The 23,352-nt window shown below is 39.4% G+C and overlaps 2 protein-coding genes across 13 annotated transcripts in view; one reads left to right on the top strand and one right to left on the bottom strand.

Annotated features, from left to right (window-relative positions):
* The window catches only part of Zfyve26 (zinc finger FYVE-type containing 26), a 64,536-nt gene extending 61,771 nt beyond the window's left edge, over positions 1 to 2,765 (bottom strand). For 2 of the 3 annotated variants that reach the window (XM_027418377.2, XM_027418379.2), the window contains exons 1-3: positions 2,634 to 2,765; positions 1,890 to 2,166; positions 104 to 182 (exon numbers count right to left, since the gene is read on the bottom strand). In XM_027418377.2, coding sequence (XP_027274178.1) covers positions 104 to 182; positions 1,890 to 2,083 — 273 coding nt within the window. In that variant the 5' untranslated portion in view covers positions 2,084 to 2,166; positions 2,634 to 2,765. Of the gene's footprint in view, positions 1 to 103; positions 183 to 1,889; positions 2,167 to 2,250; positions 2,612 to 2,633 lie in introns of those variants that run through there. The other variant, XM_027418378.2, reaches the window with a different exon arrangement.
* A 983-nt stretch (positions 2,766 to 3,748) lies between these two features.
* Positions 3,749 to 23,352, top strand: part of Rad51b (RAD51 paralog B) — a 521,906-nt gene continuing 502,302 nt past the window's right edge. For 8 of the 10 annotated variants that reach the window (XM_027418388.2, XM_027418385.2, XM_027418384.2 and 5 more), the window contains exons 1-5: positions 3,749 to 3,800; positions 4,783 to 4,899; positions 6,964 to 7,069; positions 8,539 to 8,652; positions 11,402 to 11,518. In XM_027418388.2, coding sequence (XP_027274189.1) covers positions 6,986 to 7,069; positions 8,539 to 8,652; positions 11,402 to 11,518 — 315 coding nt within the window. In that variant the 5' untranslated portion in view covers positions 3,749 to 3,800; positions 4,783 to 4,899; positions 6,964 to 6,985. Of the gene's footprint in view, positions 3,801 to 3,829; positions 4,386 to 4,782; positions 4,900 to 6,963; positions 7,070 to 8,538; positions 8,653 to 11,401; positions 11,519 to 23,352 lie in introns of those variants that run through there. The other 2 variants (XM_027418381.2, XM_027418387.2) reach the window with 2 other exon arrangements.

Raw genomic sequence — 23,352 nt, 5'->3', positions numbered from 1 at the left:
CGAAATAAAGGAAGTAGTAGACAGAAGGAAAAAATCTCCTAACTCCTTCTAAGTTCTTCTTAGTCCTAGCCTCAGAAAAAAATTTAAATGTAAACCCACATACTTTTTCTTGGGTCAACCATTTTTCCAGTACGAGAAGCCAGAGCCAGGCTAATCTTTGAGGGTTGATATCTGGCCCGCATCTGAAAAAGAAAAGAAAGATTTAGTAAAGGAGGAGTTTCAACTAACCCTTTCTCTTTTGTAATTTGAGATTTATATTTCAGTTTTCAGTTCAGTCCATTTTAAAGCTGAACAGGCAAGTCCTTATGAGAAATTCTCAATTGCAAATAACAGTTCAACAAAACAACCACATAACTTCCAGCTTCCACTTGTGCCTGTACCACCTTATCTAACTGTATTTTATCTTCCCAGCTGGAGTGTTGTTAGGCTGGAACTCCAGGGCTCAGGTGATCCTCCTCTGTTTCAGCCTCCCGAGTGTCTGGAGTTACAGAGATAGCCTCACCATACCCGGCTTAGTCTTATATTCTAGAAACACTTGTACAGAGAAAGTCACAGTCCATTTGAAATATGTGTATACATACATACACATACATATTACATGCACACACACTCTTTGTCACTCACTGTTTTGAGACAGGATCTCATACTGTATAGTTCAGGCTGGTCTTGAACTTATAGCAATCCTCCTGCCTCAGTTGAGACGCATGGGTTAAACTACCATACCCAGCACCTAAGTGTACTTTTGAATACCAAAAATGAACCAAATACAAAAAAATAAAGGGAATTTATAGAAATTCATTTTTAACTATATAGTTATTCATAAGCCTTACTTTGAAGTCAGTAGTTTGGGCAGTAACAGCCTAGAACCCAAATTTAAGGGGAAAAAAATAACAAGAAGAGCGATTTTCTTTGGTCCTTATGTGCTAATCCAAATACATCCACAGGCTTATAACAGAACAGTTAAAGAGAAAGAACAAAATAGTACATTTGGCTCCTATAACACCAGATCAGATCTTAAAGATCTAGGATGGAGAACTGTGGTTACCAAGAGGCAAGAAGGGGTCATAGTATAAACATAGTATAATAGTAAGGAGTGAGAGAATTCATGTGTATCGATATAGTACTTCTGTTTTTATTACAGTGGAGTTATATCAACTCTTGTATGGGTAAAACTGCCTAGAATTACCAGTAAAAAGAAATATAGAGTTAAAAATGGTGAAAATCAAGATCTTTACTATAGTTAGTGTACTAAGGTAAATTCCCTGGTTTTGATATTTTAGTACAGTTCCATGAGATATCACAACTGGGGGAACTGGAAAAAGGGGTACCCTGAACTTTATTATTTTTCGACTTTTTGTGTGTCTACGATTATTTTAAAATACAAAGTTTTCAGTTAATGCACTTCCAGTCCTTTGTTAAAGCAACAACATCATCAATCTTATAAGCAAGAGGAGAGGGTAGGTTTGTCTTTTGGTGACAAAATTATCTTCTATAGATAATAAACAAGGAATGATTTCAGGACCTTTTGGTAGCCAGGCTTAAACTCAGCTCCAGTGGGCAATCCAAGGCCAGTGGAGTATACTAAATGTAAAATATATTACACAGATAAAACACCAGAACATTGAAATGTGCTCTACTTCTGTTACTTTGTTTTTCGAGACAGGGTTTCTCTGTGTAGCCTTGGAATATGTCCTGGAACTCGTTCTGTAGACTCAGAGATCCACCTGTTTCTGACTCCTGAGTGCTAGGATTAAAGGCGTGTGCCACCACCGCCCAGCTTCTGCTAACTTTTAAAGAAAGTAGTTGACTGGGGGCATAAAGACCAGAGTCTAAGTATTGGACCACGTGTCTCCCTCTCGGAGATCCTGGTAAGAAGGGAGATCACTTACCTTAGCAGAATGGGACACTGCACCAGCGCCTGTAGTATGTCTTCCACCTTTTTTGGGATATCTCCTTGTCCCTTGTGTAGCTGAGGTACACATGCCTGCGCCAACTCCCAGTCGCCCCTCCGCAGACACTCACAGAAAAATTCAAAAAGCTGCTCCTCGGTAGCGGTTTCCTCTTTTCCAAAAGGGTAACTCATTTTCCCAGCACAGAGTGCGGGGAGATAGAAAGAGAGTCGTTACGCCGAATGCATTCTCAATTTTCTCATTCGAGGGGTACCTCCTAGAAAAAAACACACCAGCTAAGAAACGAAACTGTTTAGATAAGCCACCAGCTACTAGCCCGAAAGGAAAAGGCAGAACTTACTTTTTTAAATATCGTTTTGGGTTTAACTTGACTTGTTACTATCTCCTTTTGACAACCGTCTCTTTCTCTAAGGGGTGGATCCTATCACCTAATGCACACCCCATACACAATAATATTTGTGTTAGCCTGGAGCGCAGGCACATAAATTTACTTCCGCTTTCTCTCCTGAACATTATGTCAGTCGGATTACAAATCTCTAGGTGGGTGCCTTGGTGAGGATAAGAACTCCTTTGGGTCCAGCCTTATGTTAAGGCAGAGGATTAAAGATCAGGAGATCAATCCGGGACCGAACCGGAGAGCCGGGAGGCTGGGGGGACAGGGATGCTCCCCCTAGCGGGGTCGCGGACAGCACCCTTGCCGTCTTCCCTGAGATTTACACTCACCTGCTCCGGGAGTCAAATACATTTTAGCTTCCAGAGCAGCCATGTTTGAACCCAGTCAGGTGACAGATCCCATTGCAAAGAGTGGTGGAAGGGGTTGGGATGACGAATGAGAGCGCCACTCCTATTGGCTCAGTAGAAGGAAGATGCAAATCAAGTACCAGATTTATTTGAGTCACGTGACAGGCGCCTGATCGCTAGGGCGAAGCCACGGAAGAGTAAATCCGCTAGCCCCTGGGCTGAGGACCCTCACTAATTATGATCGCTCCTCCTCGCAACATCTTCAGTTATGCATTTTGGGGGAGTTGGCTCCAGGAATATCAGCTGTGTTCCACAGCCCCACTCCCATCACTGTCTCGGTGCTAACCAGGGACAGATGCTGGGGATGTCCACAGGAGTCCTGGATCCTCCTGCACCATCATTCTATCTACTTGCAATATATATTCATTTATACATAAATATCATACTTATACATTATAGTATATAATTATATATGATGCAGAAGACGGAGGTCGACACAGGACTTGCGCAACCCAAAGCAAAGAGTGAGCAAAGGCTTTTTCACAAATTCAGTAATCAAACCAGTACTTACAAGTTTGTTAGTTTTTCTTACCGCAGCTGCTTTACTATTAAACCTACTTGATTTCCTTTATTTCTTTTGCAACTACACTCAGTATTTTTCCCAATATATATTTTAGTTTGAGAAACTTCATTTAGCTTCATTTTCACCATCCAAGTGTGGTGAAAAGTGCAAAGCAAAACAAACACCAAACTCTCCAAAATTGTAATAGGCAGATAGCCCATACTTTCAACTCCTCAGTCCCTAAAAGACGCTTCTCAGGCCCAGGAAATAAGTAAAAATGCGATTTACTAAGGAAATGAATTCCCAGGTAAGGTTTTTCTTGCTTCACACTCGTTTTGAGAAGTTCCTCCCCTCGATTTTTGATAATTACCACAACGGAGAAATTTTATTGGATTAATCTACTAGGCTGAAAGTATGAACTACAATTCCCAGAATGCAGAGGGCCCAACCCAAGCTTTTGCCTACTTCTGATTGGATAATTCGCTAGCGTACCGGCCAACCAGCACTCTAGTTGTTGCTCTGCACGCTTTTCGCGGGTAATTGTGTGAGGGTGGGGGAAAGTTTGAAAGTTCGATGCTGCTGACCTGGTACTGGAGTTTTGTGAGGGGGGCAGTTGTGGGGAAGCGGGTGTGCTTATCTCGTACCTTCTCTCCGGGCCTGTGGATGTTGATACAGGGGTGGCGGAGAGTCCTGGGTGCCTGTCACACTCTCTGCTTCCCGTGGGGCTCGTCCCTGGAACCCCGGCTTGGGTCCTGGGGCTTCCGACTTTCTCTGGGCGGGTGATGCTTGGAAGCTGTGCTGTTTATTAGGGCATCCTGCATGAGGTTTTCTGCCCCTTCATGCCTCTCCCTCCGCTTCCGAGCAATTAGGGATCTGGGTACTTTTAAGGACCGTCATTCTTGCGTTGAAGAGCGTGGAATCTGGATTCCAATGCGGGTTCCAATCTTGGCTAGTTTGCACGTTTCTCAGTTTAGTGTTTTAGAGTAGTCTTATGTGTAAAATGAAGCAAAAACATTCGAAGCATTTAAAACTAGTATCTGGCGAGTATTAAAGGCCCAATAAATAAATGAATCCCCCAAACCCTACAAAAGGAAGGTTTAAGTCCCAAGTGTGGTGGTAGTACTGGAAAGCTAAGGACTGGCTGTCAAAGGCTTTGTGTGTGGAAATGGAAGGTATGTGCTTGAATAACCTAACTTAACCTTATGGATGGTCATGTTAGAAGAATCACATGTTTGTTTACGATGGTTACCTATCTTGAGCATTATATGTGCCAGCTCTGGAGTGGAAACTAGAATTGCTCTTACTTTACACACTAGGAAAGCAGTGCTCTGGGAAATGAAGTAACTTTGCCAGGAAAGCAAATCTGATTGAGCCTTGCAATCTAATATTTGAGTGAGAGCTAAGTAACAGACACCCTGTTCAATTTTTTTTTTTAATTGTGATCCTAAAAGTTTGGAAGTTGTTGTATGAACTGATGGTCCCACGAAGCATTTTAAGCAATGAAACTGACTTTTAAGGAAGCTACTTCTAGTAGGATTGTGACATTCAGCCTATTTTTTTTTCTTTCAGGCCAATTTGAGACTTCTCCCTGTCTGCTCCTGCAGCAACTACAACCTTGCAAGCAGAATCAGCTTATGCTTGCATAGTTGTAGTTATTTGAGTGTGTATCTCTCCCATCTTTTAGTTGTAAGTATGAAAAAGAGAGGAAATGAGTTTAAGGGGTCTTACACCCTTGAGCTCAGCAGAGTATATACTTAAGAAATATTGGTGAAAGAAAAATGGAGAATATTATATATGAAGAGTTTATATTATATTTGGGGGAGTAGGGAAGTAACTCGAAGCCATAAGCAGTAGTGAGGGGTGTGGTACCATTAGATTAAAGTAGTTATTGCTAAGGTCTTTGTAATTTTGGGCTATAGGTGTTTTTTGTTTTTGTTGTTGATGGCTTGAACTTACTCATTAAGTGATGTTATTGCCTAGAACTACCTTATCTGAAATTCACTAGGTAATAGAATAGCAGATGTTTCTTGGTAAGTTCTCTCTCTCTCTCTCTTTCTCTTCTCTTTCTCTCTCTCTCTCTCTCTCTCTCTCTCTCTCTCTCTCTCTCTCTCTCCTGTTTTTGAGACAGGGTTTCTCTGTAGCTTTGGAGCCTGTCCTGAAACTTACTCTGTAGACCAGGCTGGTCTCAAGCTCACAGAGATCCAATTGCCTCTGCCTCCCAAGTGCTGGGATTAAAAGCATGAGCCACCACTGACCTGGTCTGCTAAATTTTCTCTTAAGGAAACAAATCAGCCTAGCAAATTCCCATTGACTGAAATAAAGGGACTGTGTTTTGTTTTTGTGGGGAGAGAGGGAAATAGGAGATGGGGGATTCAGGAAGAGAGCAAGGAGGGGAATTTAATGTAATTCAGAAAATTTAAGTGTTAAACAGAATTGGGCTATAGTGCTGGAAGTAGATATCTTAATTCTTGTATATAAATTTGTTCTTTGGTGTATAATTATTGTTATTACTTTATTCCATGGAATGATGAGTTCCTATTCTATTATTTCTGGAGGATACTTTGCTGTATCAATGAGATACACAGCCTCTTCTCTCCATGCATTAATACAGAGATTGTGACATTTTAACTCTCCAAAGACAAGTATTTCATGAGTGACACTTAGCAAGGTACAAGAAGAACAGAATTTAATTCTATATGGGATAGTAAGCAGCTAGTATAACAAAGAATACTTTCATTGCTAACACTTATAATAGTAAAGTCTCATTTGATTGAGATTAGTTTTGACTTAGAAAAAGCAAGGGTTAAATAAGATTTGTGGTCCTACAATGGCAGTGGTTAAGAGGATAGGTCTCAGTATCAAACTGCCTTGACGAAATTCTAAATCTGCTAGCATTTTTTTCTCAGGACAGTGGGATAGCTGACATTTCAGAGTACATTTCTCATATGTAAAAAAAAGAAAATCTGCTTTCATTATAATCTATTGCAAATATTAAATATAGCTTTGGAGCATGGTTGGTATGTAGCAGTGTCTATTTATTCTTGTTACAGTTCAATGTTGAGTTGCTATTTGAAAATGCATCTGGAAGATTATATAACCAAATGAAATTTGTAAATAATGATCAATATCTTAAGATTGTTATAAGTGATGGCTAGTCTTGGTAGTCACTTGACACTTGACATTCCTGAGAAGAGGGAACCTCAGTTGAGGAATTGCCTCCATCAGATGGCCTGTGGTCATTATCTCTGGGACATTGATTGTTAATTGATGGAAGAGGGCTCAACTGACTTGTGAGTGGTCCTATTCCTGAGCTAGAGTGCCTGGTGAGCAAGCAGGGGAATGAAGCCAGTGAGCAGCTTTCAACTGTGGTCTCAGCTTCTGTTGCTGTTTCAAGTTCTTGCCTTGAGTTCCTGCCTTGGCTTCCCTTAACAATGGGATATAATTTGTAAGCCAAATAAACCTTTTATTCCCAAGTTGCTTTTGGTCAGTCTTTTATCACAGCAACTAAAGGCAACCTAGACTACAGTGTAAATATGAAGTACTGTTAAAGTCATGTAGTATCAAAGCATTGTATGGATGCATTTTCTGAGGTTGCCTGGTCAATAAGCAAGTGTCTCTCCTACTTTTATTAGTATTTTTTCCATGTTTTGTTTTGCATATAGAGAAAGTTTGAAAGACTTCATTTTATAGGATGCTTAATATAGTCTGTCCACTATCATTTTTATTACTTTCGGATTTTTTTTTTCCGAGATTCTTTGGGAGATCTGGAAACATGAGCAACAAGAAACTAAGACGAGTAGGTTTATCACAAGAGCTGTGTGACCGTTTGAGCAGACATCAGATTGTTAATTGTCAGGTAAAAATTTATGTATTTTTAGATAAATTTTATGTTCAAATTAATTTTAAGTTTACCTTAATAGCTGTTAAACATGGGTTATGAAGATTTAGGGTTGTAGGGGCTGGGGGAAAGGACGGAGTCAGTAAAGTGCTTGCCATGCAAGCATGAGGACCTGAGCTCAGATCCCCATCACTGTCATAAAAAGCCAGGCCTGGCAGTGTACATCTGAGCTCCCAGCTCCAGGGAGGCAGAGACGGGAGGAACCTTGGGGCTTGCCAGGTAGCCAATCTAGCCACATTATGACCTCCAAGTCTGTCTCAGAGGTCAGATCTTAAAGAGTGACTAAAGGAGACATCCAATATTGACTTCTCACTTCCACATGCCTAGACAAAAATAAAAATAAAAACTTAGATGTACAAAAGTAAGTGAATTAATGGTGCTTCCTATATATAAATTGTTTAGGTTTCATTTCCAACTGGAATTTTATTTACTGAAGTCCAATATTTCTGTATTTTAGGATGAGAATTGTCATGGCATAAGGAAGTATGTCTGTGCCATTTATTTGGGGTTCCTGAGAAGTTTAATCCACTTAAATTTTTTTTATTATTACTTGAGAAACATGACTTAAAGGAGATTATAGTGAGGATGATTTGTTTTAGGAGAGACATTAGTAATTTAGGATTATTATTATCATTTACTAATGTTGAGCATTGACCCGAAGGTTTAAGTGTTCTACAACTGAGTTATACCCCAGTCCAGTAGCAAATTTTAGGGCTGGCTTGATAAATGTATACAACAGAAATTGCTTTTTTTTTTCTTTTTTAGATGCTACATCTTTAAGTCTAGTAATGAAGAAAATCCTTCTTAAGATGATAGATTAGGGCTAAAGTTTTATTTTAGGATTTTTGTGTTTAATAAGCATTTCACAACATATAATTTTGGGGATATCTTTGTTTTCTCTATTAATACATTTCATAATCATGTTTATATTTTAACTGGTTTAAAAGGTATGAATTAAACATTTTATCCTGTATTCTGAATTAAGCTGTAAACATCCCCATTTGATAAATACTTTTCTCTGAGTTAACTTTTAGTCTAGAAAACAAGCACTTTTTAACCTGATTCTTTTTGGGCATGTATTTGGACCCAGACTCAAGTGCAGTGCTCATATAAACTTGGACTGGGTGGTACTGCTTGGTGTATATTCTGAGACATGCCAGGTGTACTGTGTAGTAGAGTATAAAACTGCCTCACATCTTGGAGTTAAGGTTTATGTAGGGTGAAGCTCAGTGGTAGAATGTAAAAGAGGCAAAAAACTTCTATCTGCAATACATTTCACTTCCATCTAGAGACAACAGTGACAACTGAAAGTTTCTTTTTGTTTTATATTTGCTTATCTTTTAAAAGAGTCCATGATGAAAATTTAATTCTTATATCTTTGTTACGTATGTATGTTAAATATTTATTTTTACTCTTTTTCTTTTTAGGACTTTTTAGGTCTTTCCCCACTGGAACTTATGAAAGTGACTGGCCTGAGTTATGGAGGTGTCCAGGAGCTTCTGTATATGGTCAGCAGGGCCTGTGCCCCACAGATGCAAACAGTACGTGTAACTTAACAAGGGGCATTACCCCATTTGGAGGTCAAGACAGCTCCCCCGTGTGCTTTAGCTGAAATGTGAAGGGTGAATAGGGGGCCAGGCAAAGACATTGAGGATGGAGGTGGGGCAGGGAAATGTCTGACCATTGGGATAGCAGATGCACAGGCTCTGTGAAAAGGATGCTTGTTCAGCGATTAGCTTAGGCCATGCCAGTGGAACACAGTGAAGAAGAGAGTTGAAAAGATGCAGCCAGTGAGAGAAGCAGGAGGCAGCATGGGGTCTTGTAGACCATGCTAAGGATTTTGGACATTATTTTAAAAGTAGTAAATCATAAAAGGGGACAACTGATGCGTTTGAAGAAGATAGGTCTTGAGTGCACATTGCAAACAAGCAAGAAAATATTCAGAGTCTACTGAAATATCTGTTACTGTGTTCTGGAAATAGTAATGGGTTACTAGTGTGGTATTGTAGCAGAAGCTGGAGTACTAATCCCTATGAGAACAGTTTAGGAGGGAGAATTATTAAAAAAAAAAAAAGGCTTAATCTCACTGATGAGAGACTTAAAATGAAAGAGTAAAACCTAGAAGAAAGGAAAGAAAGAAGGAAAGAGATGGTTCCTGATGCTTAGTCCTCCAATATAACACCAGTTCACCTCTTCCTGGTTGCCACCACTCATGACAACTTGGATTTAATATAATCATAGGTGACATCTCTACATGCCATGCAGACTCTTTGAATATCTAATTGTATAATGGCTAACATCGAGAAGCTGGGATTGATATATCAAGTGCCTCTAAAGGTCACAATTTGGACTGTTTGTTGCCTTGTACACAAAAGAACCTTTGTAGATAATGGTTTAGTATAGAGAATAACTTGGTCCAGGTGTTTCACTGTGGCCATGGCTGCCATGGCCTTAAAGTGATGAATCTGGTGGCTCCTTGCAGTTCTTGTCAGTATGTTAGATGTATAAAGCCGCTTGGTTTAATTCTTGCCAGGTCAAGCTCCTCTGCTTCCCTAGACTGTCTTTCTCTGTTGCCAGTTTGTGCAGCTTGCTGGAGCATGAGCTCACTCCGTTTACTCTTTTGTTCTGTTATGAACTGAGAGTATGCTTAAATTCATTTCTGATGGTGTTTTGAAAATTAAAAAAAAGTCATGTTAAAAGCCCTTCAAATTTGTTGTGCACTGTTCCTGAGTACTCTGTTTTTTCTATCCCCACTTCTGTTTCTCTCTCCGAGCTACCATTTTCATCCTTTGAAATGGTTGTAATAGCTTCCAGTGTTATCCGTCTTTAAGCATTCTTCTAAGCTAGCAGTTCTCAACCTTCCTAATGATGTGACTCTGTAATACAGTTATTCATGTTGTGGGGACCTCCCAACCACAAAACTATTTTTGTTGATACTTCATAACTGTAATTTTGCAACTTTTTGAGTTGTAATATAAATATCTGTGTTTCCCGATGGTCTTAGAGAAGTTGTGACACACAGGTTGAGAACCTCTGTTCTAAGACAACCTTAGTATCTCCTCAGAAAGATAATTTGTGGGGTTGGAGAGATGACTCAGCCATTATGGACACTGGTTGCTCTTCCAGAGCACTCAGGTTTAGTTCCTAGTACCTATATGACTCCTCATACCATACTCCAGTCCCAGAGGATCCAATACCTTCTTCTGGCTTCTTCAGTCACCAAGTGTGCATATGGTACACAGATATGCGTGCAGGCAAAACACCCATATACACAAAATAAAAATTAAACAAAAATTTGATAATTTGTTATATTTACCATAATGGGTGGATTTAAAGAAGAAAAAGTTGCCTCACAGTCTGGCTCAGGTGCAGCCGCACCCTCTCCAGAGTATCTAGGGGAGAATCCCTTCTTCAGCTCTTCCAGTTGCTGAAGAATGTTGGCATTCCTTGGCTTGTGACCACTTTCCCCTCTGCTCCGTCTTCACATCATTGTTTTATTGAAGCTGTCTTTGCCTGTCTTAGGAGAATACTTTTGTTGGCATTTGTGGTCCACACACATAATACAGGATTATCTCCTCATCACAAGGTCTTTACATCTGCAGAGACCTTTCTTCAAATTCACAGACAGGCTCCAGGGATTGGGTGTGGACATCTTTTAGGGGCCATTTCTCATCCATGTCTCCAGCCTCCTTCAAACTGTGCTTCATACATTGAGCTGAGTTTGAAATGATTACAAGGCCATGTTGCCTCTGTCCCAGAGCTCCTGGTGTGAAGCTCCTGTTTGCTTCTCCAGGCTTGTCACGTGCTGCTCTGCTGTCACATTCTATCTTTCAGTCATCCTATAAGTAAACTCTGTTTAATTATTTATGATTTGCAGTTTCCAATAACTCACACTTCTTCTTCCTGCTTCTTGGTCTTTCTGTGTGCATCCTCACCTCTTTGGTAGGAATGTTCACATCCCTTTTGCTTATGCAACTATGGATTCAGAGTTTTGCACAGACACCTAGCTCTTCAGTGAAGCCCTCTAGACCACCATGTCTGACTAGCTTGTAAGTCTCTGTCTCTTGTTAACAACGTTGTAGTCACCCGGTGTTCCAATTCCATAGTCCTTGTTTTGCAATAAGCCTGTGAGCATGGTTTGTTACAGTCCATCCGTAAAATTTAGCATGGTCATTGGCACTAGGTAAATATTCACACTAGTCAAATGAATAATAGAGGAAAGAAGGCTGAATTAAGGTTACAGAGTTGGTTTGTAACAGCTGAATGGAACTTAATGACTTTCTTGTTCAGGCCTATGATATAAAGATGCGGAGGTCTGCTGAACTCTCCCCAGCGTTCCTGTCTACTACCCTTTCTGCTTTGGACAAAGCCCTGCATGGTGGTGTGGCTTGTGGATCGCTCACAGAGGTAGAGGAAACCCAGACCTTCTTCTATAAGTATTAGAGCCATGAGAAATGTTTAGTTAAAAACAACAACAACAACCTAAATTACCTCATGAAAATGAATGTGAATTAAGTCCCAAGTACTGTGCTGGTGTATTCCTCTAGCCAGTATCAGTATAGCTGCTTTATAAATGGAGGCATTAAACAAATCCTTGCTGACTGACTAGATGTGTCCCGGTTTTTGTTCCTTTGAATTGCTTTAGAAAGTGATATGTACTGGGGTCTGAGGAGGTGGTTGAGTGGGCAGAGTCCTTATGCTTGCCTTACAGTTACGAGGGCCTGAGTTTAGATCAACAGTAACCAGGTAGAAGCCAGGTGTAGGGTGTGTATCTGTAATGCCTTCGAGGTGGAGAGGAGCTGAGTGTCTCAAACCACAAGATGCAGAGGAGAGGAGGAAGACATCAAGTGTTGATCTCAAGCCTCAATCACATGCTCACCCACCTGCACATGTACACACATGCATGAATACACACATATGCATGCAACCACAATATTTTGAAACAGTATTAGGAAGCAATTTGAGTGGATTAAAAAAAAAGAATCACTACTTGGTAGATTTCCAGTACAAGTCAATTTTGATAATATTTGAGCGAATGATATATTAAACTATAGTGAGCTATTTTTGTTTCCTGCTATTGATAGCATTTGATTCTAGGAAGCAATAACTTCCTGTATTATATTATGTTGTAAAATGAATTATCCTCATGTTAAGTGGCTGAAAGCAACAATATACACTGACTTCACAGTGTCTTTGGGAGTGTCTGAGCTTAGTGAAGTTGGCAGTCAGCCATAGCTCAAGATGCCCAGAGGAGCTGACTCCTAGGGGCTCATTGGCAGGCTGGTGCTGTTTTTTTTGTTTGTTTGTTTTTTGGCAATTCTTCCCTAAGTGGGGTCTTCACAGTTTTCCCGTATCTTCTCAGGACTTGCTGGCTGACTTCACTCAGGATGGGTTGTTCAAAACATAGCAAGATGGAAGTGGTGGTGTTCCTGGTGATTACTCCATTGCTTATGACAGGTTCTCTTCATTGTAAGGGAGCTGTAAGCCCAACTCAGGGTCAGAGAAAGGAAATTTAGGCTTTGCCTTTTGAATGAAGTTTCAAGAAGCTGAGGGCATGTCAGGAGCACTGAGGCTCTTTCCTTGAAAGCTGCATTGGTGTGTATGGGTGTGGCTGTATCTGTAGGCTGCTTATCAGTAAACCCTGAGAATTTTTTGCCTGAAAATTTTAAAAGCAAATTTCTAAGAGCAGACACATTGTATGTGACTCTGTGTGTGTGTGTGTGTGTGTGTGTGTGTGTGTGTGTGTGTGTGTGTGTGTGTGTGTATGTTCCTAGGTATCAAACCCAGGGTCTCAAGCATATTATTCAATGTCTGGCTCACTGAGCTACATCCCCAGTATTTTCTTATAGTTCTCACAATCATAATTTAACTGTAATATTTTTCTTAAAGACAGGAATCCTGTTTTAGGGAATATTTTATTTCCTATATTCCTAGAAAGGTTTAAAGACTGGTGTGTCTGGTAGATGCCTATTAATAAATAGTTGATGACCGAATAAGCTAATTGAAAGGCTTGTTTTCATATATTGCCACCAGATGGTGCCAGAATTACACTTTACACACAGTCATTTTGAGGTAAGGCTGGACCAGATCAATTTAGGATTATAATACTACTGATGGACTTATAAATTCATTTATACAGAAAAAAATGACTCTAATTAACCAATGCATGTGTTTCATGTTTGAGTTTTATGGTGATTTTCCCCCCACTTTGTTACTTTCACTTTGCATATCAATTCTGTTTGAACTCCAGTGAAGTTATAGCCATTTGAGTGTTTTGTTATGATCCATCTAGCCGGCTTATAATGCTGATTAGTAACACATTCTTTACTTTCTGCCCTCCTGTAGGTCATTTCTAAAATCTTCTGGGGGATTACAGTTGAATTCAGGGAATAGCTTCCTGCATCCTGAACTTGTACCATTCACTGTAGTTTTCTTTTACTTTATAGTTACATAGGAGGTATACAGTTTTTGTTTTGCTTATTTTCTAGCTGTAAGAGCCATATATTTGTGATTAAGTCATATCTCTTGTCTCCTTTATGAATTGATTTTCTCATTTAAAGTATTTCTAAGATTTTTTTTTCATGTTGCTTCAGGTAGCAAGAACATATTTTTTTTTTTTTTGGTTTTTTTGAGACAGGGTTTCTCTGTGGCTTTGGAGGCTGTCCTGGCACTCGCTCTGGAGACCAGGCTGGTCTCAAACTTATAGAGATCCGCCTGCCTCTGCCTCCGAGTGCTGGATTAAAGGCGTGCACTACTACCGCCCGGCCAAGAACATAATTTTTATTGCTGTATATTTCATTTTGCAAATATGCCACAATTTACATCTTTTGTTATTAGTGAACATTTGGATTGCTTCTCATTTGCTGCTGATATGAGTAAGTCCTGTGAAAACGTTTGTACCTGGCTGTTGGTTAACATAGGAAAGTTTTTCTCTGGGGCAGGGATTGGAGAACCACTGTCCAGCAGTTAAATTCAGCTCACTGCCTGTTGGTGTAAGTAAAGTTTTATGGACAAGCTCATTTGTTTACTTTTTGTGTGTGGTTGTCTTGTGACATAAGGGCAGAGTTTAATTAGTTGTGACAGAGACCATATGGTATGCAATGCCTGAAGGATTTTTCTGTGTGGCCATTGCCTCGAGTGTCTGCCTTGCGTGCTTTGGTGGTTGCAGTGGATGCACGTGGGTAACCTCACACACTTAGGACCAGTGTCCTCCAGAGTGCTGTGCTGGCTCATGCTCCTTCCAACCAAGCACACAAACGCTCCCTGGCTTATATCATCCTTCCTTGGTATAGTCAGAATTCTGTCCAAACTTAGGATCTTAGTTCTATTTTTCCTAACTACTAATGATTTTTTAGATGTCATCTGGACACTTTAATAACAACTTTATTCAGGTGTAATCTAGATACCCAGAATCCAAGCATTGTACATGTCTGGCTGTCCAGTCAGCCCTGCAGTCACATTCAGGAGACTTACATCGTCTTTGTTCTACTTGCGGTAAATCCTTGCTTCCATCCTAAACCCAGGCAAACACTGACACATATAAGGAACTGGTTCTTTTTAATCATTAATATTAAACAAAATATAATATAGTATATTTTGTTTACTATTCATTAGTTGATAGGTATTGGATATTTTCCAGTTTTCATCTATCATAGTATTTATGGGTGTGTTTGTGTGAAATAGGTTTTGTTAGTCTTGAGTAAATACTCACCAAAGAGTGAATGGAAAGACTGGAATCATGTAATATACTTGGCTCTTTAAGAATCTGTCAGACTGGTTTCCAAGGTGACTGTAGCATTCTTCATCCGCACTAGAATGTACAGTGATTTTTTTTTTTTTGATGTTTGAACCTAGGCTCTCACACATGCTAAGTACATAGTCTGCCATACATCTATGTTAGTGTGCACCAGTGCCTGTTTGTGTTTTACTTTAGTTTCTCTAATGAATATGGTTTATTTTGTGGTCTTGTTTTTTTTTTTTTTTTTTTTTTTTTTTTTTTCGAGACAGTGTTTCTCTGTGTAGTTTTGGAGCCTATCCTGGCACTCGCTCTGGAGACCAGGCTGGCCTCGAACTCACAGAGATCCACCTGCCTCTGCCTCCCTAGTGCTGGGATTAAAGGCGTGCGCCACCAACGCCCGGCGACTGGTCTTGTTTTTTATTTCTCCAGTGTGTCCATCTTTTGTCTGCTTGTCTCTTTCATTGCAGGGTCTGACTGTGTAGCTCAGGCTGGCTTTGCATTTGTGATCATTTTGCTTCCTAGGTATACTGTGGCTACTTAATAAATGCCCACTGAATGAAGGCATTTGGTTTTCTTTCTTACGCCTTTGTTTTCTTTCTATATGTGTCTGTGGATGTTTTGTAATTGGCTATGTGGACAAGGCTGGCCTTGAATGCTGAGACCTGCCTGCCTCTGTTTCCTGAGTGCTGGGACTAAAGATGTATGCCACTATGCCTGGCTTCTTTCTTTATTTTTAATACTTGTCTAGTTCTAGTTTACTTTGATGCTGTGGTTCCTGTTGCCTGTCCTCCTCCTTTGATCTTGTAATTAGCAAAGGTTTAAGAATTTTTTTATTTTAAAGATTTTATTCTTTTATTACTTTAAAGGTGTGTGTGTGTGTGTGTGTGTGTGTGTGTTTGTGTGTGTGTTTGTGTGTTTGTGTATTTGTATGTGTATGTGTATGTAGGTAGGAATATACACATCAGTGTAGGTACTTTCAGAGGCTGGAGGTGTTCGATCCTGTGGAGCTGGAGTTAGAGGAGGTTGTGTGTGCCAGGAATTAACTTGGGTCCTTGTAAGAGCAGTATGTGCTCTTTACTGCTAATCCATTTTTCCAGCCCAGCTTTATAAGATTTTTAATATTATTATAATTCCAGAGTATAGTAGTTAATTTAAAATATTCATTTATGTACATTTAATATTAATTTATGTAAATTTGCTTAAAATTATCAAAATAGCGCACTTAAATTTTATTAATGAACATTTAATGGAGTCTTTTAGGAGTTTTTTCCTTTCGTGTCTTTAAAGTTGTATATTTCTTAAATCTGTATCTTTCTGTTGGACATCACTTAACCAATCATTCCAAAGTTTAATGGCTAAAACAATATTTATTTTCTCATACAGATTCTTTGTGTCAGGAATTTGAGGGCAGCTTAGTTGGATGGTTCTGGTTCAGATCTTCTGTGAGATTATAGTCAGAGTATTGGCTGAGGCTCACCTTTCCTGAAAAGTTGCCTGGACCTGGGGGAACTGCCTCCTAGGTGGCTCACTGACATGACTGGGGAGTTGTTTGCTGTGTGAATCTCTCCACAGGACCATTTGAGTGTCTTCATGCTATGATAGCTGACTTCTAAGGGAACAAGGTAGAAATGGCAGTCTTAGAAGTTATGTGCCATCATTTCTGATATATCAGAATATGTATGTATGTATGTATGTATGTATGTACGTATGTATTCTGTTAGACACACATGGACAAACCTGATATGTGGAGGGGACTACAAAAAGCATGAAATGCTGTGATTAAAGGCATGTGCCACCATGCCTGGCAAAACCATTAATTTATTAAGTTACTATGTCTCTGTCCTCAGAGACATTATATCAGGCAAAATTTCTGAAGTAACTTCCTGTGGTGAGTTGAATAAGAATGATCCCCACAGGCTCTTATATTTGAATGCTTAGTCATCTGGGAGTGGCACTACTTGAAAATTAGAAGGGTTTGAAGGTGTGGCTTTGTTGGGATAGGTCTGGCCTTGTTGGAGGAAGTGTGTCACTAGGGTGGGCTTTGAGGTTTCCAAAGTGTATGTCAGCCACCATGCTTCCTGCTATCATGCTCCCTGCCATGATAATTGACTAAGCCTCTGGAACTGTAATCCAGCCCCCAATTGAATGCTTTCTTTTAAAAGAGTTGCTGTGGTCATGGTGTCCCTTCACAGCAATAAAACAGTGACTAAGACACCTCACAATGACATTGCATTCTCAGCCCTGGTGACTGTGACTAGGATGAGATGTCATTGCTATGATTAAGGTGTATTATATGGCACAGGGGCTTTCAGATAGGAAAGCACCTCAATCTTGTCCTGTGAACTCTCCAAAGCAGCGATCAATCTCTCACTGATATGAAGAAGTCAGAGTCAAAGCATGGGGCAGGCTGATGGCATTGCTGGTTTGGGGATGAAGTGGGCGTATTAGTAGCAATGCATGTGGCTGCCCGGAACAGTAAGGATGAGCTTGGAACCAAACTCTCAAATGACAGCAAGAAAGAAACCTCAGACCTAGAGGAGCAGCAGAGATTTTGCCAACAGCCTGGCTGAACTTGGAAGTGGCCACTGGTTTTTCCAGACTGGAGCCCAGTGCAGCTGCTTGCTAACTTGATTTTAGCCTTGTGAGATACTGAGCAGAGTTCTGTCAAGCCCGTCAGGACCCTGACCTCCAGAACTCTAAGATAATGAATGAGTGTTCTTTGAAGCTTCTAAGTCTTTGGAGATTGGATATGGCTGTAGAAAAGTAGTACAGGTATGGATGGAGGTATCTACTTGCATTTGTGCAATCTTTGTTTCTCATCCAAAGATCTGGAAATGATTGAGGAAATAAATATAAATCTGGAAGCAATCTCTCATCATTTTTTATAGTTGCTCTTCCTTAACTTTAACTTCACAATCCCCAGATGTATTTCTCGTCAGTTTTAACTTTCGTGAACTCACCAAATCTGGGTAGGGTTGGTTATATCATCAGTTATAGCACTAAGACGAGACGGGAAGTGGAATCAGGGAGAACTCATGTAGAGGGGAGCCGCAGAGACAGCAGTCCTGCTGAACTGCTAAAGAGTGAGCCAAGGGCTTTGTCTTATTGCCTGACAGACTGGGATTCTTTATTTGTGGAATCTATAAGCAAGTAATTCTGAATCTATTATAATTGAAAAGGAACAGTGAAGATAGGTTGGAAACCTAAGCTTTAGAAGTTGGTGTTATGTTAATGATTATCAACCATTTTTTCATTACCACCCATTAAAGAGCCTTTTAGATGTTTTTTTCTCCTCTATCTTCACTGTCCATGGAAATTTAAATGCTATAGATACACTGTGTATTTATTTCTGTACTTTGTGTCTATCTGTGCTGCTGTAAAAGAATAAGCCTCTGTTTCACTCTGGGATCAATATTACCCCTGATAAATGTCCACAAGATAGATATTTTTATGAGGAGGTAGAGTTGTATTTAAAGTTGTATTGTCTGGGGCTGGCAGGATAGCTCAGTGGTTAAAGGTGCTTGCTGCCAAGTCTACTGACCTCAGTTCCATCCCTAGGACCCAGATGGTAAAAGTAGAGAGCCGACTCCTACAAGTTGTCCTCTGATCTCTACACACACACTTTGATGTACCCCCAATAGATAAATAAATGTAAAAGAAAATTTAAAAAGGTATCATCAAAGGGGAGTTTCATTTTATTTATTTATTTATTTATTTATTTATTTATTTATTTATTTATTTATTGTTTCTTGAGACAGGCTTTCTCTGTGTAGCCCTGGCTGTCCAGGAACTCACTTTGTAGACCATGCTGGTCTCAAACTCAAAGAGATCAGCCTACCCCTGCCTCTCGAGTGCTTGGATTAAAGGCATAGACCACCATGCAGTTTGGTAGTTTCATTTTATAATCTAGAGATTATAGTCTAGGGAACTGGTCTAAGCTCGTGCCAATCAAAAGATGGTCCTGTCTCTGTATTTTGGTTCAAAAACTACCTCCAGAAGACCAACCTATGAACACTGCTAAATATTTACTGTTGTTTATATTTCATGGATCTTGTAAGCTTTTGTTCATGATTTGAGATCAGTGCCTTCCTTCTGTCAGTTTTGATTTGGGATAGATACTTCTAATATTCCCAAAATGGAACCAGAGTCCTGATTTGACACCCCATTTTTCCTTGGGTAAAAGTCATATTACAGTTTTTTTTTGTTTTTTCTTCTCATTGACAGATTGGTGTTGCCTACATGGTCCCAGGAGATAGTAGAGCTACTACGCTTGTAAACTCTGTTACCTGTTGGGCCTGCAATAGAAAGGTGTAAGATTTACATGATCAATAGATTACTTTGTCGGTTGACAACTTCAGCAAGTCTTAATTTTTCTTGCATTGGACCTTCAGGTCTGTGAAGATGAGTTTTGTCTTGTTCAGTTACAGCTGGGTTCTGGTGGCCCACTTGTAGCCATAGTGGTGGGAAAAGTAGGGAGTGGTTTCAGGTGGGAATCTCTTACATGTGATACACTTGCCTGATTTGTTTACCTGATGCACTTCTGTGAAAGGCTCCAATCACCACAAGGTTTTAGCATGCACTATTGATTTCTTCTCTCATTCCTTATTTTAGAAATATACTTATTTCTAATGGTTTCTTAGGATTGTTCACATAGCATGTTCAGGAGATGCTGTTAAATGAATGGCTGTTTGTCTTCATGCTGTCTGATTTTTATTGTGCAATTTAGAATGTTTGTCATTTCCATGTCCTGCTTTTTCCTGCTCTGGTCCTCTCCTTTCTACACACACATGAGTAGCTGTGAATATATAATAATGGTGGAGAAAGTCTTGGATATAAACTTCCACATGCTGATGTTCTGTAAGTTAAGATCCAGTTTTCTTTCACAAGGCAGAGTACAGCAGCCTTTCTGACATTCTTGGCTTTTTATTTTTGGTTTTGGGATTGAGGGAGGTAGTTATAAAATGAGTTATGTAGGTCTGAAGACCTAATCATATTTCTTCATAATTCTTGAGCAAATACAGACACGTTCTTAGATGCAGGGGTCACTAGAGAAAAAGGGATATTCCTAGAAGCTGTCTTATTTCAGGTCAAGGCCAGAAAAGCCTTAATTTTCTTCTGCCAAGTAGTGGCTTGGCGGATTGCACTGTCATGCTTCTCAGAGTCCCAAATGTGCAGAGTTAACTTGGTAAAATGTGAGGCCGGCAGGTCAGGCTTCATATTCTTTTCCAACATGCAATTGAACTTCAGGTTAAAGTGAGTTTCCTTCCTTCCTTCCTTCCTTCCTTCCTTCCTTCCTTCCTTCCTTCCTTCCTTCCTTCCTTCCTTATTTCCTTCCTTTCTTATTTCCTTCCTTCCTTCCTTCCCTCTTTCCCTTTCTTCCTTTTTTCTTTTTTGAAGTTAATTATATTTTCTTTTATTGGGAATAGCATTTTGCCTCCTCAAGTGAGTCACTAGTTTTTTCTATCTTGTTGATATTTGGATGGTTTTCACTAAGGATTTTCCTTTAGATGTTTTTGCATTGTTAAGTTGTCAGCTTAACTAAGTGCAACCGTATCTTATGGGTGTTTCTGTGTGCAAATGTTTCATTCACTCCGAGTTTCCAAGAAGCAAATGACTTTGGCTGTTCTGGCTTGGCAGGTTTTTTCTTTCTAACCACCCTTGGGTTGAAGCTGGGAACCAAACACAGCTTGAAATCTTGAGGTTTGGATGCTGGAATTCAGGGCTAAACTGTCTAAAGCTTAAATTATTAATGTTGAGATATTTTCCCCTGATAAATAAACCTGAAAAATAATGAAATTTAATTCCTGGCAGCCTATAAAATTGTATATGGTGTACACACACACACACACACACACACACACACACACACACACACACACAGCTAGCAAGAAGGAAAATATAGTTAGTATAGTTTAATTCAAACTCAGAAAAGCCAAACAAACCCAGTTTCTCCAGACCGTACTAAGGCAGTTTGTGAGTGAAAAGGACACTTTACTTAATTTCACTTTTTTAGGTGGAAGTTTTCGAAGAGGGAATAGTAAATTAATACTGTAGTATCATGGTACCTGATACTTTACTGAATATTTTCATATATGTCATCTAAATTACATTCCACTAAAATTCCACTAAAATCACCAAGCATTTAGCAGTTTTAATCTCAATAAGTCAGAGAATATAGCTAAGGCCTGGCAATAAACAATACTTGTAGAAAGACAGCCAGTCCTTCATTTTTCCACCCGTTCACATTCTAACATGCACACGTCTCTTCAGTTTCAAGATTCATATTCAACTTTTACCAACTGGAGTTCCTCTTGTTGTGCCATGCAGTGAACAACTTGATCTGTGTTGACTTTGGTAATGATAAAAGACCTGTGAAGAAGTTCCAGTGATTAAAATGGATTGTTTAGTTTTAATCAATCAAAGGGAGAATGGTATACATTTAAAGTATATTCAAAAATATTTTTGGCTAGGTGTGGCACATGCCTTTATTCCCAGCACTCAGGAGATAGAGGGAGGTGGACTTTTGTGAGTGCAAGGTCAGCCTGGTCTACATAGTGAGTTCTAGGTTACCTAGGACTACAAAGTGAGACCCTGCTTAAAAAAATAATTTTTTTTATAGGGGGCCTATGGAGGTGGTTAAGAGACAAAGGTGCTTGCCATTCAAGCCAAAACTCGAGTTCAGTCCCCAGATCCCATTGTGGAAGGAGAGAATCTACTGGCTAAATTTGCTGTTTGACCTTCACATGTGGACTATGTACAATATACAAGAGTAATCATCATCATCATAATAATAGTAGTAATAAGTAATACATGTGGGCTGTGGACAATATACAAGAGTAGTAATAATACTTGTGGGCTGTGTGCAATATGCAAGAGTAATTGTAATAATAACAATAATAGTAATAACAACAGTAACAATGGTAGAAATAATGAGTGTAAAGTGTGAATGTTTCTAGTATGGTCTAGATTATCTGATTGGCTTGATTCTGTTTCAAAAATGAAATCCATTTAAAAACCACTTTCTTGAGCATATGTCTTTGAGTTAAAGATGTTGACAGGGAAGGTATAGCCTCAAAAATGAAAGACATGCTGCACATAGATGGTCTTTGTTTTGTTTTTGCAGCACTGGATGTGGAACCCAGGATCTTATCCATGTTAGACAAGCACTCTACTGCTGAGATACATCTACTGCCTTCCTTTTACACTGCTCATTTTGAGATAAAATGCTGCCTAAGCTGGCCTTGAACTCTGTAGCTCAGATATGACTTGATTCTTCCTGTCTCAGCTTCCCAAGTAGCTAGGATTATAAGCTTGTACCTCGAGACCCAAGACTTCTTGACAAGAAAATAATGCATGAGGGCACTTCCCTGGGGGTAGTAATGTTTATTTGAGAGGAATTCAGATTACATATATAGGGCTGGAGTAGTAGCTCAGCATTAGGCTGAGTTCAGCACACTAGGCCCCTGAGTTCAACGCCTAATACCATAAACAAATAATTCATCAATGGCCTGTGTGTATGTTTGTTAGTATTCATCAAATGGTAGACAATATTTACATAGTTCATTATGAGAAATTCAAAAGGAAAAATACTATACATACTAAATTCTAGAGAATATGTATGCAGAGTTGTTGGGAGAAAGCATGTTGACGTCTTTGGCTTACTTTGAAGTACAAAAGAAAGCAACCCCAAATGTACTAGTAAATAGATGTAGAGATGGACATACAGATTAATATAACATAAGATAGCATAGTAAATACAGTAAAATGGTAATTGTTGAGTGTAGGGAGTGGGTGTATGGGCATCTCTTATAAAAATCTTCTAGCTTTTCTATTGCATTTGTTCTTAGGTGACCGACAACACAAAAGTTGATTTTCGATGGGCAAAAGAGTATTTCAAATGGTATTAGTTTTGCTAGATTTTATATAAACTTGTTTGAGTCTATTACTATACCATTTTCCACAACAAAATATTGGAGGTTGGGTACTTTTATATTGTAAAGAGTTTTATTTGGCTCAGAATATGGTGGCTAGAAGATCCGAACAACACGGTATTAGCCTGTTGGTGAAACTCACCTGGTTATGTCACAATATGGCAGCGAAGCATGAAGGAAATACTGTGTACAGAATAGGCCTATGAACTAACACATTCCATAAGAGGGACAGTGATTCCTCCTGCCCTCTTGTCTGACCTAATTATCTTCCATCAACCCTCCCCTGTTAAAGTTTCCATTATCTCAAACTGAGAACAAAGTTCCAAGGGCCTGACATGAGCCTTTGGGAGAACACTCTGCTGTAAAACATGGAATCTCTGTGGTACTCTGTGATTAGATGATGACTGGTCATGGAAATCTATTGAAGCACAACTCAGCAAAGACTGTGAAAGAGATGTTGAACCCAAAGAAGGAATAACTGATTTATTTATTTATTTATTTATTTATTTATTTATTTATTTATTTTTAGTAAAAAGATAAGCAACTAGATGTGGTGGCACATTGCTTTTCTC

Source organism: Cricetulus griseus, chromosome 5, assembly GCF_003668045.3.
Source record: "Cricetulus griseus strain 17A/GY chromosome 5, alternate assembly CriGri-PICRH-1.0, whole genome shotgun sequence".
Classification (NCBI taxonomy): Eukaryota; Metazoa; Chordata; class Mammalia; order Rodentia; family Cricetidae; genus Cricetulus; species Cricetulus griseus.
Note: the sequence above shows the minus strand (reverse complement) of the source record. Positions and strands in the feature narration are given on the sequence as shown.